Genomic DNA, 16,622 nt, shown 5'->3' with positions numbered 1-16,622 from the left:
TCATTCAATTTTTTTTCAGAATTTTTGTTCATTTATATTTAGTCGAATTAGTTTATAACAATATTTACTGATTTTTTAAATATCTAAATAATTTAAATATTGCTACATGCAAGTATACCATCGATAACTTAACTTAACTGACCACAAGTATTTTGATTCATCAGCCTATATCTTTTTTTTTAATGTATAGTTTTCGCGCGCTCTTTGACAACTCGTGAACTTGTTATTTTGTGTAATCTCGTGGTCCTCCGTTGAAGTTTGTTTTCTTTGTTTCTGTCACCAAGTCTGCGAAAACTTTAGCAAAATGGTAAGTAAATCAAACAACTACAATCACCAGCGTATAATGTTACCTGTGATATATAACTATAACAACTTTTCCTTTGTAGAGTTCGCCAATTCCCGATACTCCGAGCGATAGAGATGGCCACAGATCAACAAATACATCTCCAGCTCGAGATTACGAAATGTTTGAAAATGAGGGAGAATTATTGGGAGACATTTCAAGAAATGAAGAGGAGGAGGAAGATGGGGAGGAGCTATTCGGAGATAATATGGAAAAGTAAACAAAAACTATTTTATAACCTTAGTAGGTACTATAATGCTACTTACTAGTTTAACTTTTGAGAGCAATCCTGAATTCAGTACCGGCATTTTCAGTGCGGCAAGCATAAAATGATAATTTAGATGTAACATAACAATTTTATCTTATCGTAGTGGATACAAGGCTAACCTGAGATATTCGGAATATCTATTAGAACAGTCCCCACTCAACTCTTATTTTAGCGCAAGGACCCACACAGCAATAATTCTAAAGGGAAGGTAGTGTCCGGCTATATGAAACCGTTTTCTGTATGTATGACGTGCAGTACTTAAAACCTCAATTCTATTATTAACTTGCCTATGAAACGTTACACGATCATCTTGCTTCTCAGTACATGGCTTCCAAATCTAAACACAGCACAGCTAACCGTCTTTTCTACTAAATTAACTAAAAATGTTTACCAGTAACTGCAGTAATCAGCAGTCAAATCAATATTTACCAGTTTCACGTATAGCTTCACTAAGTCATTTATTCATGTCTTCTATATTACTCTAACGCAGGGGGGGGCAAACTTTTTGGATGGAGGGCCAAATTCAAGAATTCAAAATGAGCGGCGGGCCGCAAGTAAAATATCATTTTTAGATATACACTATTTATTATCACGAAAAATAAACATTACAAAAAATTAATGAGAAGAATGAAACTGTTTTAATGTTGTTGTGAAAATGTTGTAATGAAATTAATGAGAAGAAAAAATATTTTTTTTTAATTCAGGTGTTAATTTTGTAGTTGATATTCTCAAAACTGCTTGTAAATGGGCATCGGAGATATTTGACCGTAAAGGATTTTTATTGAGGTCCATGATCGAAAATGTTTGTTCACATAATATATAGGTTGATCCAAAAATAACGAACATTTTTCTTGCATAATCTTTAAGTTGGTCGAATTTGTCTGAATTAAGGGTATTATAAAATTTGGAGATTTCTTCACGACGATGCAATTCTCTTAAATCAGTGTCACACTGCAGATCAATAATTTCAAGTTGTAGCTTACCAAAAAATCTTTGTGAAAAATTGCCATTCAGAGCTTTAATAATTTTACCATATTCTTCAAATTTATATTCTGGTATATTCAGCAACTTCAAAGTTGGAAAGTGGTCCACGTTGTTATTCGATATTTGTCGAAGGAATAACTTGAGTTTTAATTGAAATCCATTCAAACTTTTTACCATATCATGGGCATATATTTTGTTTCCTTCCAACGCGGAGTTAAAAGTATTTAAATGTGTCACGATGTTCAACGTAGAAAATAGTGGTTACATAGTATAGACGAGATGCAAGGAAGACGTACTGAGATAATACATTTACAAAACAACAAATTCTTCAAATTTTAATCTATTGTCAATATTTTTTAAAAATATATAAAAAAGTTATTCGTAATCAGAAGTACAATTAATGATGGCGGGCCGCAAAAAAATACCCGGCGGGCCGCAGTTTGCCCTCCCCTGCTCTAACGCATACTGCGGAGTTTATACGCATACAGAACGCTTCATAAAAGGTATACAAAAAAAGTCATGCCCAACTGGGAATCGAACTTCTACGGTTTCATTAGTCAGGTTTCTTGTCCGGTGGGCGACCTGGTCTTTGTCCACTGTGCACAAAATAACACCCATCACACAATATGCGCAAAGATAGGTAGGCATTGTCGTGGAAGCATCAATCGTTATTTCAATTCATATTTCTCAAGAAGGTAAGCTTCTTTTAATTGCCTAGTATGGAGTTACTGGTATATTATATATTATTTTAATTGCAGTGACTACCGGCCCATGCCTGCCTTGGACCGGTATGACGCGGAGAACTTAGATGACGAAGGGGACTTTGACGAATTGTCGGTGGATGGACGGAGGGAGGCTGAGAGGGAGATGAGGCGGAGAGATAGGGAGCAGGGACTGCTCCACAGAGACGACCGAGATCTTCTTTATGGTATGACTATTTTTAACTTATTAAGATATAATTGATTTTTATGTAGGTACCTACTGGAATTGTGTTAAAGAATGAATAAATCTTTCAGCATGAATCCTTTAAATCAGTGATGAATGACCTTTCTTTTCTCGAGAGCCGAATTAAATACCACTAACTTTTTGGGGGCAACTTTTATATAAATATATATTTTACGGATTACATAATATTGTTTAACTGACTATAAAATAATAAAATTTTATTCATTTTTCAACATATAAAAAAATTGTCATCATGTTGCCCACGGGCTACCGGTGAGTCATCACCAATCTAAACTATGTCGTTTTATAGAATTGATCTTATAGTACAAGTGTGTTTAACAAGAGGCATGTCTGCGGCTCAACTTCAGGAATTAGGGCGCTTGCAAATTGGGCTGTGAACAATGCCAAATTGAGTGTCATATATACATGAATACAGATCACCACAGTTGTATTAATCGTACAAACACATGGTACTAAAACGTGACCAAGTGTTTTTATCTTGGTATGTATGTTGAAACCAATGCCTAGAATGGCCCATTCAACTAAACGACATTTCTTTTTAATTTAGCTGATCACATTATTAATGTCGTGAGTTCTAAATGAGCAAATAATTTAAACTTCTCTAAAATTTGGTCATCAATCTTCATCAAAATATGGCACATCAAGGTGTAAACTTTCTCTCTGAGTGTCTCAATTTTCTGTTGTCTTATTTTAGATGAATCTGATGAGGAGAGTGCTTCGGGCGCTCCACGAGCGAAACGGCGACGAGCTGCCGAAAAAGCGGCCGCTGGAGAAGACGGGACTGCCGAAGACGCCGTCGAGAGTATTGAAAACCTTGAAGATACCAAAGGACATTCCATCAAGGAGTGGGTTTCTATGCTTGGCCCGAGAACTGAGATTGCTAACAGGTTCATTTTGTCTTTCGATTCGCATGTTACTGACAGTATTTAGCTTGCTTCGCTGAGCTCATCTTGTTTAATTGATGCCTCTTCGTTCACGTTGGAGATTCGACTTAACACTTGTATGATCAAACCTCCAAATATGTGCATCTTGTTTAACATGCTTGAAACACCAGAAAAAAACATGTTTTCATATTGCAAACTGTTTCTTTCATTCAAACGAATATTAAGTAATCTATGATTTTTCAATCATTGCAGATTCAAGAGTTTCCTGCGTACATATGTCAATGAGAAAAATCAGTATCTCTACAAAGAACGCATCCGGCGAATGTGCGAACTGAATCAATCTTCATTCCATGTGGAGTTCAGCATACTGGCCAACAAGGAGCACATCCTGGCATACTTCTTGCCCGATGCTCCTTTCCAAATGTTCCAAATCTTTGATGAGGTCGCCAAGGACATTGTATTGCAAATATTTCCGAGCTACGAAAGAGTGACATCGGAGATCCACGTCAGAATATCTGATCTACCACTGATCGAAGAGTTAAGGACATTCAGAAAACTGCATCTCAATCAACTCGTGAGGACCCTCGGAGTCATTACGGCTACGACGGGAGTCTTACCTCAGTTATCTGTTGTGAAATATGACTGCAACAAATGTGGTTATGTTTTGGGACCGTTTGTCCAAGCGCAAGATGCTGAAGTGAAGCCAGGATCTTGTCCTGAATGTCAAAGCACTGGACCATTCATGGTAAAACCATTTTTTTATTTATTACATTCAGTGGTCAAAAGCCTTTGTATTGAAAAACTTGACAAACATGTTAATGAGTCGAAAAGTATTCGTGGAGCTATGTTTTTATCGAAAGTTTTCTTTCTAGATCAATATGGAACAAACTGTGTATCGTAATTACCAAAAAGTGACTATCCAAGAATCTCCTGGTCGTATTCCTGCCGGCCGCATACCACGCAGCAAGGATTGCATTTTACTAGCAGACCTCTGCGACAGATGCAAGCCTGGTGACGAAGTTGACATAACTGGCATTTATACGAATAATTATGATGGCTCTTTGAACACTGATCAGGCATGTATTATTTTTTAAATTACATTTCATCAACAAACTTGTTCACTGTACATCGGTAGGTATGTATTTAACAGGGATTGCAATCCTGGATTAGTATTTTTTCATTCCTTGGATTAAACAAAAACCAATGAAATTTTGTTAAAAAGATTTTTTCTGTAATTTTAGGGCGTAATGCATAGTCAAATTTAGGCGTGTAAGTTCAAAAGTTAGACGTCGCCTATCTTACCAGTAATGGTAACTAGCTGCCAATAATCGGCGACTTAGTGGGAGTGAAAAATACAAATGACGTGTTATTTATTAATATTATTTTTATTAGGTGTTAATTGAGGCTAATTTGTGTCAACATCTGTTTGTCAACTAATATTTTTTTTTAAATATCTGCCTTGTCAAAATTCATACAAAAACTAATCCTGTAATCTCTGAATCAACAAATCGAGTATTATGATATATATTTTTATCTAAATGCATATCTTATTTTCTTTTACTAGGGTTTTCCCGTGTTTGCAACTGTACTCCTAGCTAACTACATTGTCGTTAAGGACTGCAAGCATATTGTTGAATCTCTGACAGATGAAGATACCGCGACAATCATCAAACTCTCAAAAGACCCTCGCATTGTTGACAGAATTGTAGCGAGTATGGCGCCTTCCATATACGGACACGATTACATCAAGAGAGCCCTGGCCATGGCTCTCTTTGGTGGAGAAAGCAAAAATCCCGGTACATATTTATCAATATTTCGATTCCTAAAGGTCGAGACACGCCAGTCGCAAAATGAAGTTATTCCAAACCAGAAAAAAATTACAACCGTCATCATTTTTTCACTTGGTGGGTGTGTCTCAACCTTTAATTCAAAAAACTAAAGAAATTCATGCAAACATCCCAAATTTTATCTGGACTGTATTGTACTCGGCACTTACGTTGGCCTAGTTGGTAGATTGGCCGTCTTTGTATAAATACAAAGCCGTGGGTCGCGGATTTCAAAACACTTGGTAAGAAAATGCATGTTATTTTATTATTTTTATTATTTGATCCAGTCAAAAAACATCTGTTAACCCGATCGGCGCGTAAAGTTTCCATACAAAAGATGTACTGTCCGTGTTGTATTTGGCTTTTGGCGTGTCAGCTGTGTTAACTTCTTCGATGTTTCAACCTCATTACAGAGCTTGACAAATGTGTTAATACAACTTTCACTCTGTGGAGGTCCATATGATCTTCTTAGGATCAACGAACATTGGTCAACTGTATCCATTGCGCCCAGAGATGTAATTATGAATGTTTAATTTCAGGTGAAAAGCACAAACTTCGTGGTGATATAAATGTTTTAATCTGCGGTGATCCCGGCACAGCCAAATCTCAGTTTCTGAAATACGCTGAAAAGATTGCCCCGAGAGCTGTCTTTACCACAGGCCAAGGTGCCAGTGCTGTCGGTCTCACTGCTTACGTCAGAAGAAATCCAGCATCCAGGTATATTTCTTGCACATGCATTATGTTGCAAATTCAAACTCAGTTGAATTTATTTTTATTAAGATATCTTTTTGGTTTATCAGGGAATGGACTCTGGAAGCTGGTGCATTAGTTCTCGCTGACCGTGGTGTCTGTCTCATCGATGAGTTTGACAAAATGAATGATCAGGATCGAACATCAATTCACGAAGCCATGGAGCAACAGTCCATCTCTATATCGAAAGCAGGCATTGTGACATCACTTCAAGCGAGGTAATTGATAGTTTTTCCATGACCGTATCGAGATAAAAATACATTTGTGTTACAAGCAAAATGAACAATGATTTATATTATCAACAATCATGTACAATCGCAAATATAAATTTATGTTTAAGCTATGTAAATAGTAAGCTCCCATTTTCTTTTTTTATTTACAAGCAATGCTTCCATTACAGTCAACATATAGAATATTAATTTTTCTATACTTTTTAAAAACATTCTGTAATAACCATCAATGCTGTCACTGTCAAGAGTTTAGGCAGGAAACTTGTTATTAGTCCAAACACTTTGATGCATGACTATAATATACCCATGATGGCCACGCCGCTTAAGCGTCGGCCTATAACCTTGTGGGTCCCCAGGTTCGAATCCTGAGTCTGACAAGTACACATATTGTTTTTTCAATTTGTGTATGAGTCAGAGTATGGGCCTAATAGATTGAGCTGCCATCCATTTCTCGTGAAAACAAAAATCAGTTAATACAAACCTTCACTCTGTGGACGCCTATTATGATCTTCTTAGGATCGGACATGGTCAATATGTATAAAAACCTGAAAACTTACCAATTTCTCTAAATTAATGTTATTAAAATATTACACGAGTTTAATTTTTTATATCCATAAATTACAATATTTCATTAATTAATTATAATTAAAACATTGATCAATTATTTTGTGTAATACTTTAATAACATTTCAACCAGAAGTTCACCCTAAATAGTCAATGATTCAAAATTAATCTACAATGTATTATACAAATTGCAGATGCTCCATAATTGCGGCGGCTAATCCTATCGGTGGGAGATACGACGCCAGCATGACATTTTCAGAAAATGTGAACCTGTCGGAACCGATTCTATCTCGTTTTGACATTCTTTGTGTCGTAAGAGATGAAGCAGATCCTATGCAAGACCAACACCTCGCCAAGTAAGCATTTTTATATTCTTTATGAAATGTATATGTGTATGTAATGTGTATGTCATCAAAATTATTATGGAGATAGATAAATTAAAACCATTATAATGATAAAAATATTATGAAGTGGAAAAACACATTGAATATTAATTAATATTGTTTTTAATTTTAGATTCGTTGTCGGTTCACACATCCGACACCATCCAACCCAACATGGAAGCTCCGCATGCATGGAAGAGAATTTAAACGATCCCGACTTCGCCATTCCTCAAGATCTTCTCAAAAAATATATTGTCTATTCCAGAGAAAACATCAGACCTGAACTCAGAGTGAGTAAATTTTTTTTTTTAATACAATTACCCTTGTCCTTCTACCTGAATATTATGATCTTTAAAAGGAAATTAAAATGAATTGCTAACCAATTCTCTGTTGGTTTTCAGTAATACTTCTACCATGACAAATACACCAAGTGACACTTCAAATATTGACAATATTTTTGATAAACAATTACATATTGAAAATTGAAATGCAAGATGTGACTATTTGAAAAACAATCTAGATCATGGGTCACAGCCTCCGCCTCAGTTTATGGTTGTGTCAAATATTATGGCCCACGGTGGCCGCGCGGCATAAGTGTCGGACTATAAAGCCGTGGGTCCCAGGTTCGAATCCTGGGTCTGGCAAGTACACATATTGTTTTTCAATTTGTGTGTGTCAGGGTATGGACCTAATAGGTTGAGCAAGTGGCTGACATCCATTTCTCATAAAAAAAAACAAAATCTGTCAATACAAACTTCCACTCTGTGGAGGCCCATATGATCCTATCAGGATCGGACATGGTCGGAAAAAAAAAAAAAAAACAAATATCGAAATATCGAGTGGCTAGTAGTAACATATTAACATGGAACATGTTTTACTCATGATCTCCGACGCAAAAGCGTTAAATAGACGTAGAATAACTAGACGCGCAGCCCACCCGCGGCCCTCGCCCCATCCCTATTACTTATGCGCGCAGATTATTTTCATTTTACGTTCAGTAGCCTACATTCTGTGCGACGTATTGTTCGTCTGTTATTATTACTTCTTTAGTTTTATTATTGTAATTACATAATTTTCAGAAAAGTAAAATTGTTTGAATCCTTTGGATTCGGTTACTTTGACAAATAAATTTTCTTTCGAATTTGACAACCAGCATTCAGGGAATCAGTAGGCAAAGAATGTTCCATGTTTAATAATTTTAGCCGTCAGGGTTTAAGTAACCATTATCTGTTTTCATATAAGCAGGGGCCTTTTCATAAAATTTTTGTAGATGGGGGCAAAATTTGAAATTCTACCACTGTTATGTCGCACGTCATTGTCGTCAGTTACAGTTATTTACAGAAAATCGAGTACATTCGGTGATGTATTTTCAATATTTATATTTTATTTTGTTTAATACATACTGCAATGACAAGACTAATAAAATTGTAAGTTATGTTGATATGTTCAATGTTTATTTGACGTTTCAATACAATATTTCGGGGTTCGGGTATATCCGAATTTGACAGAGCTTTGCAAATAAGTGACTTATTTCTTATAATTTTCGTCATGTTACGAATTACCGAATATGGTAGATAACCGCCTTGTGTATGGAATTGCTTCCATGTTAATTTGGACCAGTAACAATAACGGAAATGTGTTAACCTGTTAACAGTTAAGAATAGCTGTGCTGGCAGGGTTCATATAAACAGAACACAGTGACACACTGTATAAAAATATATATTGATAAGTTAAGCACTAAATGAACTACGTAAATAAAACAGCCAATGGCTGTTTTTTCAACCAACAGACATTGTTACATTAACTGTGCGTCAGTATACATATCGACTACAGTAACTCATAAGTTACATGTGTTGTGAATGTGAACTAAATCATATAGACAAAGTAGACGTGTTGCAACGGCCCTTGTCTTGAATTATTTGTGTCGTCTCAAGGCTTTACCCAAATGAATAATGAAAATCATTTTGTATAATATTCACAGAGTATGGATCAAGACAAAGTAGCCCAGATGTACAGCCAACTCAGACAAGAATCTCTAGCGACCGGCAGTTTGCCCATCACTGTCCGGCACATTGAATCAGTGATAAGAATGACTGAGGCGCATGCCAGAATGCAGCTCAGAGCGTCTGTGAAAGACGATGATGTGAACATGGCCATCCGAATGATGGTTGAGAGCTTTGTGGAAACACAGAAGTACAGTGTTATGAGATCTATGAGAAATGTAAGTATTCATATTTACAATACATAAAGTCTTAATATTTATAACACTCAATATTTCTAGAATGTCTTTATTGTGGTTAAATTAGTAGCCGCAAAAAAGTTTTGTAAGTGCCGTCTTTGGCAATTTTTGGTGTTCATCTTAATTTTCTAAATAATTATAAATCAGTATATTTGGCTGGTCTTTCTACGTATAGTAATTACCACACAACACTGTCTGTCCTTTCACATGCTGCATGTGCATTATAATGTGAATGTTTTGTTTCGGTACAAGTCAAACATGTTTCGTCTTCAGGGCGGTTTATGTATGTGGTAAAACAATACCATCCATTCATTATAAATTATATCAGGGTATATTTTGGCAATATCTGCACATTTAATAATTTATAGAATTAACTGTTTTAAGTGAATATGAAATTGTGTTGAAATGCTTGCTGTTTTTAACAGATACAGACAATAGTAGCATGAAGTTTGCTACAAATGAATCCGAAATGTGAAATGATTTGAAGCTTATAACATAAGTTCTATGTATTAATACTCTGAAGACGAAGAACTCACGTGTGAAGGTTGACTTCATTCCTGGTACTTTGATGTGTTGGTGAGAGATGCATTTCAGGGGTTCGTGTTGGACATTGTATTGGCAAAAAGTATAGTAAGAACACAGTAATTTTAATTTAATAGGCTCCGCGCAGAGCTAGGTTTATTTTCTTTAATTACACAAACATTGATTTTATTACATTTGATTAGAGGGGCGGGGCTTGGGATTACACTTGTCACATGTCACTTATGGGTGGATTAACTTTTGGTATATTACCAGATCACAGTGCACTTTTCATTTGATGGTTAATTAATTTAAGGGTGGTTATAATGAATTAATACGACAACGATAAGGGACACACTGATTTTTATGATAATAAAACACGAGCGGTCACGCCGCATATCGGGCGAAGGGCTGGTTTTCGTTTATCACGGTATGGTGGTCGTTTCGGTACTGTTTTAAAAATATCTCTAATTATTCCTTGTGAAGGTTGGGAGGGAGATGCGTAGGAAGTCAAGAGTATAGCTAGACATCCAGGATGTTCTCAGGTCTTTTTGAGGTTTGAAAGTTTACCACTTGCTTGGGATCGAAGTGACCTTGACTCGGCCGAGGTTTAGGGACAGAAACTAACTATCTGTGGGACGCAAAGAAGCGTAGGTAATAGTGTTCGCGAAGTATTTGTTATCGTAATTTTATTTAGCATTTACAGAGGTTGTGAACATTTGCAGGGCTAGTCATTTATGATTTGATATAGAATTATGATGTGGGATTTATTTGCAGGGCTAGTCATTTATGATTTGATATAGAATTATGATGTGGGATTTGAGGCATTATTTGGGGGGGGAGTATATTCGGTAACAGTATATAGTGGTTTTTTATTCAGCATCAGTTTCGTATATGCAGTTTTTTTTTTAGAATTACTAATAACCATGTCCTTACTTTTTCGTGCAAGGTGGTTGTTAGTAATTTTGAACAATCACAAACACCCAGGCTTTGAGAAAAACACATAAATATTGTGTGTCCTGACCGGGAATCGAACCCAGGAACTCTCAAGTGGAAGGCAAGCGCCTTACGCACTGCACCACGAGAGCCGCCTCGTATATGCAGTTGTCTTCTAATAAAGATTATCTTCAACGTCTGTGACCATGATGACATAATATTATGTCATGCAAATAGAATACAGTAATGAAAATAAGTAGTTTTCTTAATTAGGCTAAAATGAGCTCAACGCATTCTTACTCGACAAAAAACACAATAATTTATATTTTTTTCCAGTCATTCCAGAAGTTCCTGTCCTTCAGGAAAGACCACAGTGAACTCCTATATTATATTCTTCGCCAGTTAACAATGGATCAAGTGGCATACATGAGAGGACTACACGGATCCCATCAAACCACCGTTGAAATTTCAGAGAGAGATCTCTTAGAAAGAGCAAGACAAATTAACGTCGCCGATTTGAAGCCTTTCTATGAGAGCAAATTGTTTAAGATAAATAATTTCTCTTATGACCAAAAGCGAAAGATTATTATTCAAATCGTACCGGAGGCTGGAGTTAGAGAATAAGTAACCTTGTCGACCTGCCTTTACCATTTTTATTCCACTCACTTTATGTTAACTCACATACTGTAAATTCGTATCATAATTATGCCGGCATTCTAATTGAATTTTATTGTAATATCTCATTTTTATGTTTATATAAATGATTCACTACCTCCTCTGTCATGACATTTAATTATTATTTAAGTGTTTTTTATAATAAATGTATGTAATCTTCAAATTTCCTGATTTTCTGTTGCAGTATAATTTTATCATTTAATATTGCATCATAAGTATTGTAATGTTCATATTATGTCCTTCAGTTTATCTACGTGACAGTTGAGTCCTGATTATTAGGCATTCAACAATAGTCATGGTCAAAATGTATAAAAATAATCTATAACACTGATTCCAAAATTATGTTATATTATATTAAAGTATTGGAGTGGTACAATATCTTTCCACCAAGAAAGAATTGACAGACACACCGTTAAAGTGTTATTTATTTTTGTTATATATTTGAAGCAATGTTTAATTCACAGAATATTGTCCATGAAGCGTTTTACAGTCTTAAAACCACATGTTTTCAAGTATACACACACTTTATTTTGGCCTAGACTCCCACAAGCTTATTTATGTTGCATAATCGGGATTCAAGTGTATTTGTATTTGTCAATAAAAATTATAATTTAAAATAAACAAGCTATGTATAACATATTGACTTTTGTGAAGAAAATACGAGAAATATTTTGTACAATATTAATTTCTGGGTAAAATTAAATAAATACAAACGAAAGGTTTATTAAATTTCATTTATTTTTGGTATCATTGCATTTTTTTATTCCACTGTGTACATTTATGTCAATAAAATAAGTTTCTTTAACAAAAACCAAAAGTTGTTTTTATTTATCTTACCACAAAGGTATAACAAAATATTGAAAAAAAAATACATAATTATGTACATAATATGTAATTCTTACAGTAAACAAATGCGTGCTTTTAAAATTTAATGTTTTCTTACTGGGGCCATGATTCTAAATACGCTATTTAACTGTTCAGCGAGTGTCATTAAAAATAATACATACAAAACTACATGAAACCTGCGGTCCAATTTTAGCAGCTGCGTTTACTGTAAAGTGTATCCATTATTATGATGACGGCACTGTCATTAATGTTAACAGTAAATGTGTTGGAATAGAACTGCTGAAGTGTGGAAAAATAAACAAAGCTACTAATAACACCGTTTTTACTATGTACCAACCAAGACTGTGGGACACTGAAATAATAATCCAATTCCAATTATGTATAACAATTTACTTTTAAAAAATGTATGTTCACTGAAAGTACCCATATAACTTCACCAAACTAACAGGGACAACTATAACTTCGGCAATACCAATAGCGTTAACTAATATTACAATTAAATTATTTTTTATCTAAGATTTATGAATGTAACATTTTTCATTAAATATACAAAATTTGGAACAGCAAATGGGTTGAGATGGTTAGTTTAAACGATGGCGGTTGCTCTAACATTGTGTGGATGCACCGCACTCTATAGTTTTCCAAAGCAAAACTGTGTGTATTTGTTATTTACAAGGCAGCGTTTCAATTAATCAACTCAACCCAAGTTTTTTTTTTAGAATGTATATTTCGAAAACTGTTTCAAATCACATAAATATTATTATAATCAATGAAAAATATATTACATATTATGTATTAAAGATAGGTGAAATTTCTAAAATATCTACCACAAAAAATGCATCAGTTTTTAATAGGTTATCCTTTTCCATGCTATCAGCCCAGCCAAGATCAAAATAATTGACTTTCAGTGGTTGCAGATAAAACTAAGAGCTTCTCGAGTCGGTGCTACTGTAAATCCTGTCTTCCTTGACCCTCGGAAGACACTAGGATTGGTATTAAAATGACAACAAATATCTCACATGAATAAACGAATGTCAAAGTTTGGTCGATTCTATTTCAAGGTTAGATCAGTAACATTATTTTGCCTTTTCTGACGGGTGACATAAATTAAAATATCCAAGTTTATGTATCTGTGCCGTGTCTATTATTTACTATCGCCGGAAGAAGTTCCATCGGAGTCACTGGACGAACTGGAAGAGTCGCTGTCGCTCGAAGAGGAACTGCTGTCTGATGACGAACTACTCGATGACGAATCTGATGATGACGATGATGATGAGCTGCTCGCCGACACTTTTCTCTTTTTGCTCTTCTCTTGCTTCTTGTTTTGTAATGCTTTACTTAATGCCTCCGATTCTTGTTTTCTGCAATACATAAAAGAAATAATGTTTGCGAAGCTCTAAATTTCGAACATTTTATTATATACGTACATAAAAAAACAAAAACCTTCTATGAAGATAAATAGAAAAGAGCTGTGACTTGCGGCTGATGTTTTTGATAGTGATGAGGAACTGAAATGTGCCCTGACATTGGGAAGGGCAGCTGATGATAACATAATTTAGAGGGAGGGTCTGGACGTAAGTTTTGATTTTGCGATTTTTTTTCAGAAAGAAATACTTCGCGGACAAGCATCATTTGATACTGATACTTGCGAGTATCAATATGAAGTCCCTAGCCGCGACCCAGATGTGGTAATAATTTTGGTCCCACAATTGACAGATTTTTTTGCTTTTCTTCTCGCGACTCACAATATGACAATTGACCCCATAGGTAGGGACATCATATCGAAAGAAAAAATATTGATATAGGCCCACTAGTATAAGTTGGCCTTTAAGTGAGGGCAGGGCGCCACATGCCAACATTTGACATAAATTATGATTCAATACTTTTCATACTGTGATGAGCTCAGTTCTAAATTATGACGATTTATGATGGTATATCTACTACCAGGTATAATATCAGAGTATCAATATTTTTTTGACATCCCTACCAATAGGTTACGAACGCCCAGTTTATATAATAATTATGACAGTAAAACTGGTATTAAATTAACTGAAAGTTAATTTTCATTGGTGATTCAGTTTTGTAGTTTCTGGAATTTATTTGCGAAGGCCACACTGTTATAATACCCCCTTGCATTAATTGTATTCAAAAAGTCATCAATATTTTGATAAAACAATAGTTCATAAGTAATTAAGCACCGAGGTGCGTTGTTGCAAATAATCGGTCCCGTTTGGGAAGAAATGTGAGCAATTAAATATTCATTCTGTCACAATAGAGCGTTGTGGAAGGCGGCCGTCCGTAATCCACGGCGGGTGGAGGAGGGTGTATTGTAAGTTCATAAGTAACCAAAGCGAGAGTGTCGCCAGCAGAACTTTATTTATTTACAAATAATGTATTCAGAGCTGCTAACAGAATATTTAAGACATTTTTTTTATTCAACGAATAAGACAAGATTTGAGAATGTAACATTCTATAAATATTAAATATATATAATTTGAAAACGTCTCACGCACAGAACAGATTAATAAATAGAAATGTAAAAACCTTTGCCGTGGACCAATATTTTGAAGCAGGGTATTTTATGGCGGTCAAGCCATAAAACCCAAATATAACAAAGCATTCCGATAGAACTCAATATTGGATGCATGTTACATTTACGTAACAAACTGTAATGCATATTATTATCATACAGACGTAACTATTGAATATAACATATTCTAACATGTGTTTAAGATTATCCATATTTTTCCACACTCGAGATCCGTTGTCTGTTATACCACACCCAGTAAGGTAAGTAAGCCAGTTCCCATTAATTCTAAGTTCCCTGATCTCACGCATTAACCACTAGAAAAACGCATTTTGATAAGATTTCATGTAAAAACTACTAATTGGAAAAGCACACTGGCGCGAATCTAGCGGTTACAGGTTCAAGTCCCGTTGGGTGTCGTATTTTTGGTAAATATGCCGCAGGTGCCCGCATGAAATTTTATAACTTTCTTTTTAAACCAAACCTGACCTACCCCAACCTAATATAATCTTAGTTTGTGATAATGATGCATCAAAACATATGAAAATTTTAAATTAACAATTATTGGAAAAGGTATTTAATATGGACAGAAAAAGGTATTTAATATAATTTTCTACATGGAATAAACTGTTATCGTTAAAAAAAATTATGAAAGCTCGTGCGGGCATCTGCGGCACAATTGCCGTATTTTTTTCTGTAATGGTTTTCTAGTGGTTATACGCATGAGATGTTTTCAAAGTAAGTATGTTCAATATCAGGTGATAGGCATACAATTTATTAGTACAAACTATTTGTTATTCATACGTACTTTTGTAACGATTCCTGCTGTAATTTCAGGGACTTTTTGAGGAGTTGAGTCCGTGATGAGCGGTGAAGGTATTTGCGTTTGCCTTTGCATTCGTAGCTCCAGTGCCCGTACTCCAAGCATTTTTGGCATCTTATGCCCTGGGGAAATGCTGCTGCTTGGGCTGCCTCCCTATAAAAACCATTTTACAATGCTACATATTAGTATTAAATATTATATAGATATATTATAATAGTTTAAAATTGATAAAATAGAATAACCCTAACCTCTGTTTTTGAGAAGCCCGTCCGTACATTCCGATTGTCATGGCTCAACGATCAGTAAAAATTATCAGCGATCAATAAACGATGTATCAGTGGAAAATGTCCTTCTTCTACGCAGAAATAGTAATGTAGAAAAGTCAATATAATTTCATCAAAACACTTGTGACAGGACGACAGAAAATTGAACAAGTAGGCAGAGGCATAGACAATAAACTTAAAGACAGTAATAATATTTAGTCTATGATAATATTTTGTGTTGCCATCTTTTGGTAACAAAAATGTAAATTTTACGAAAACTGTCTAAAAATTATAGTATTTCTGCAACAATTTATAGTATTTGTGGACTGCGACCATAGTATTACGAGTTTTTTTCTGATTATGTACTTGGGTCAATATGAAAAATATATTTTTTTATCGATTTCCACAAAAATCGACGTCTATAATCTACTTTTCCCATATCCTGCACGAGTACCTACCACAAAATGAAGACATAGAATATTGTAGAATCGTTATTAAAAATAAAACAAAAATATTACTATTAGGTACCTACTACATAATTATTATTATTTCTACATACTTACTTATTTTGTTTTATTTTAATTTAAACAATAATA

The 16,622-nt window shown here is 34.9% G+C and overlaps 2 protein-coding genes across 2 annotated transcripts; one reads left to right on the top strand and one right to left on the bottom strand.

Moving 5' to 3' along the window:
* Positions 1–230: 230 nt before the first annotated feature.
* Positions 231–12,384, top strand: Mcm2 (DNA replication licensing factor Mcm2). The gene is made up of 13 exons (XM_085957245.1): positions 231–307; positions 387–559; positions 2,354–2,523; positions 3,256–3,448; positions 3,698–4,190; positions 4,318–4,521; positions 5,010–5,241; positions 5,811–5,988; positions 6,072–6,239; positions 7,010–7,171; positions 7,332–7,488; positions 9,180–9,419; positions 11,229–12,384. The coding sequence occupies exons 1-13, from the start codon at positions 305–307 to the stop codon at positions 11,514–11,516; spliced, it is 2,661 nt and encodes an 886-aa protein (XP_085813371.1). The 5' UTR covers positions 231–304; the 3' UTR covers positions 11,517–12,384.
* Positions 12,287–16,203, bottom strand: LOC147065486 (uncharacterized). The gene is made up of 3 exons (XM_085957256.1): positions 16,012–16,203; positions 15,749–15,916; positions 12,287–13,774 (listed from the first exon to the last, which is right to left on the bottom strand). Exons 1-3 carry the CDS (start codon positions 16,050–16,052, stop codon positions 13,558–13,560), a joined length of 426 nt encoding a protein of 141 aa, XP_085813382.1. The 5' UTR covers positions 16,053–16,203; the 3' UTR covers positions 12,287–13,557.
* Positions 16,204–16,622: the final 419 nt, after the last annotated feature.

The sequence above is a fragment of the Rhyacophila brunnea genome, unplaced genomic scaffold (assembly GCF_057557595.1).
Source record: "Rhyacophila brunnea isolate RB1 unplaced genomic scaffold, BYU_Rbru_1.0 scaffold_6, whole genome shotgun sequence".
NCBI classification, from domain to species: Eukaryota; Metazoa; Arthropoda; class Insecta; order Trichoptera; family Rhyacophilidae; genus Rhyacophila; species Rhyacophila brunnea.
Note: the sequence above shows the minus strand (reverse complement) of the source record. Positions and strands in the feature narration are given on the sequence as shown.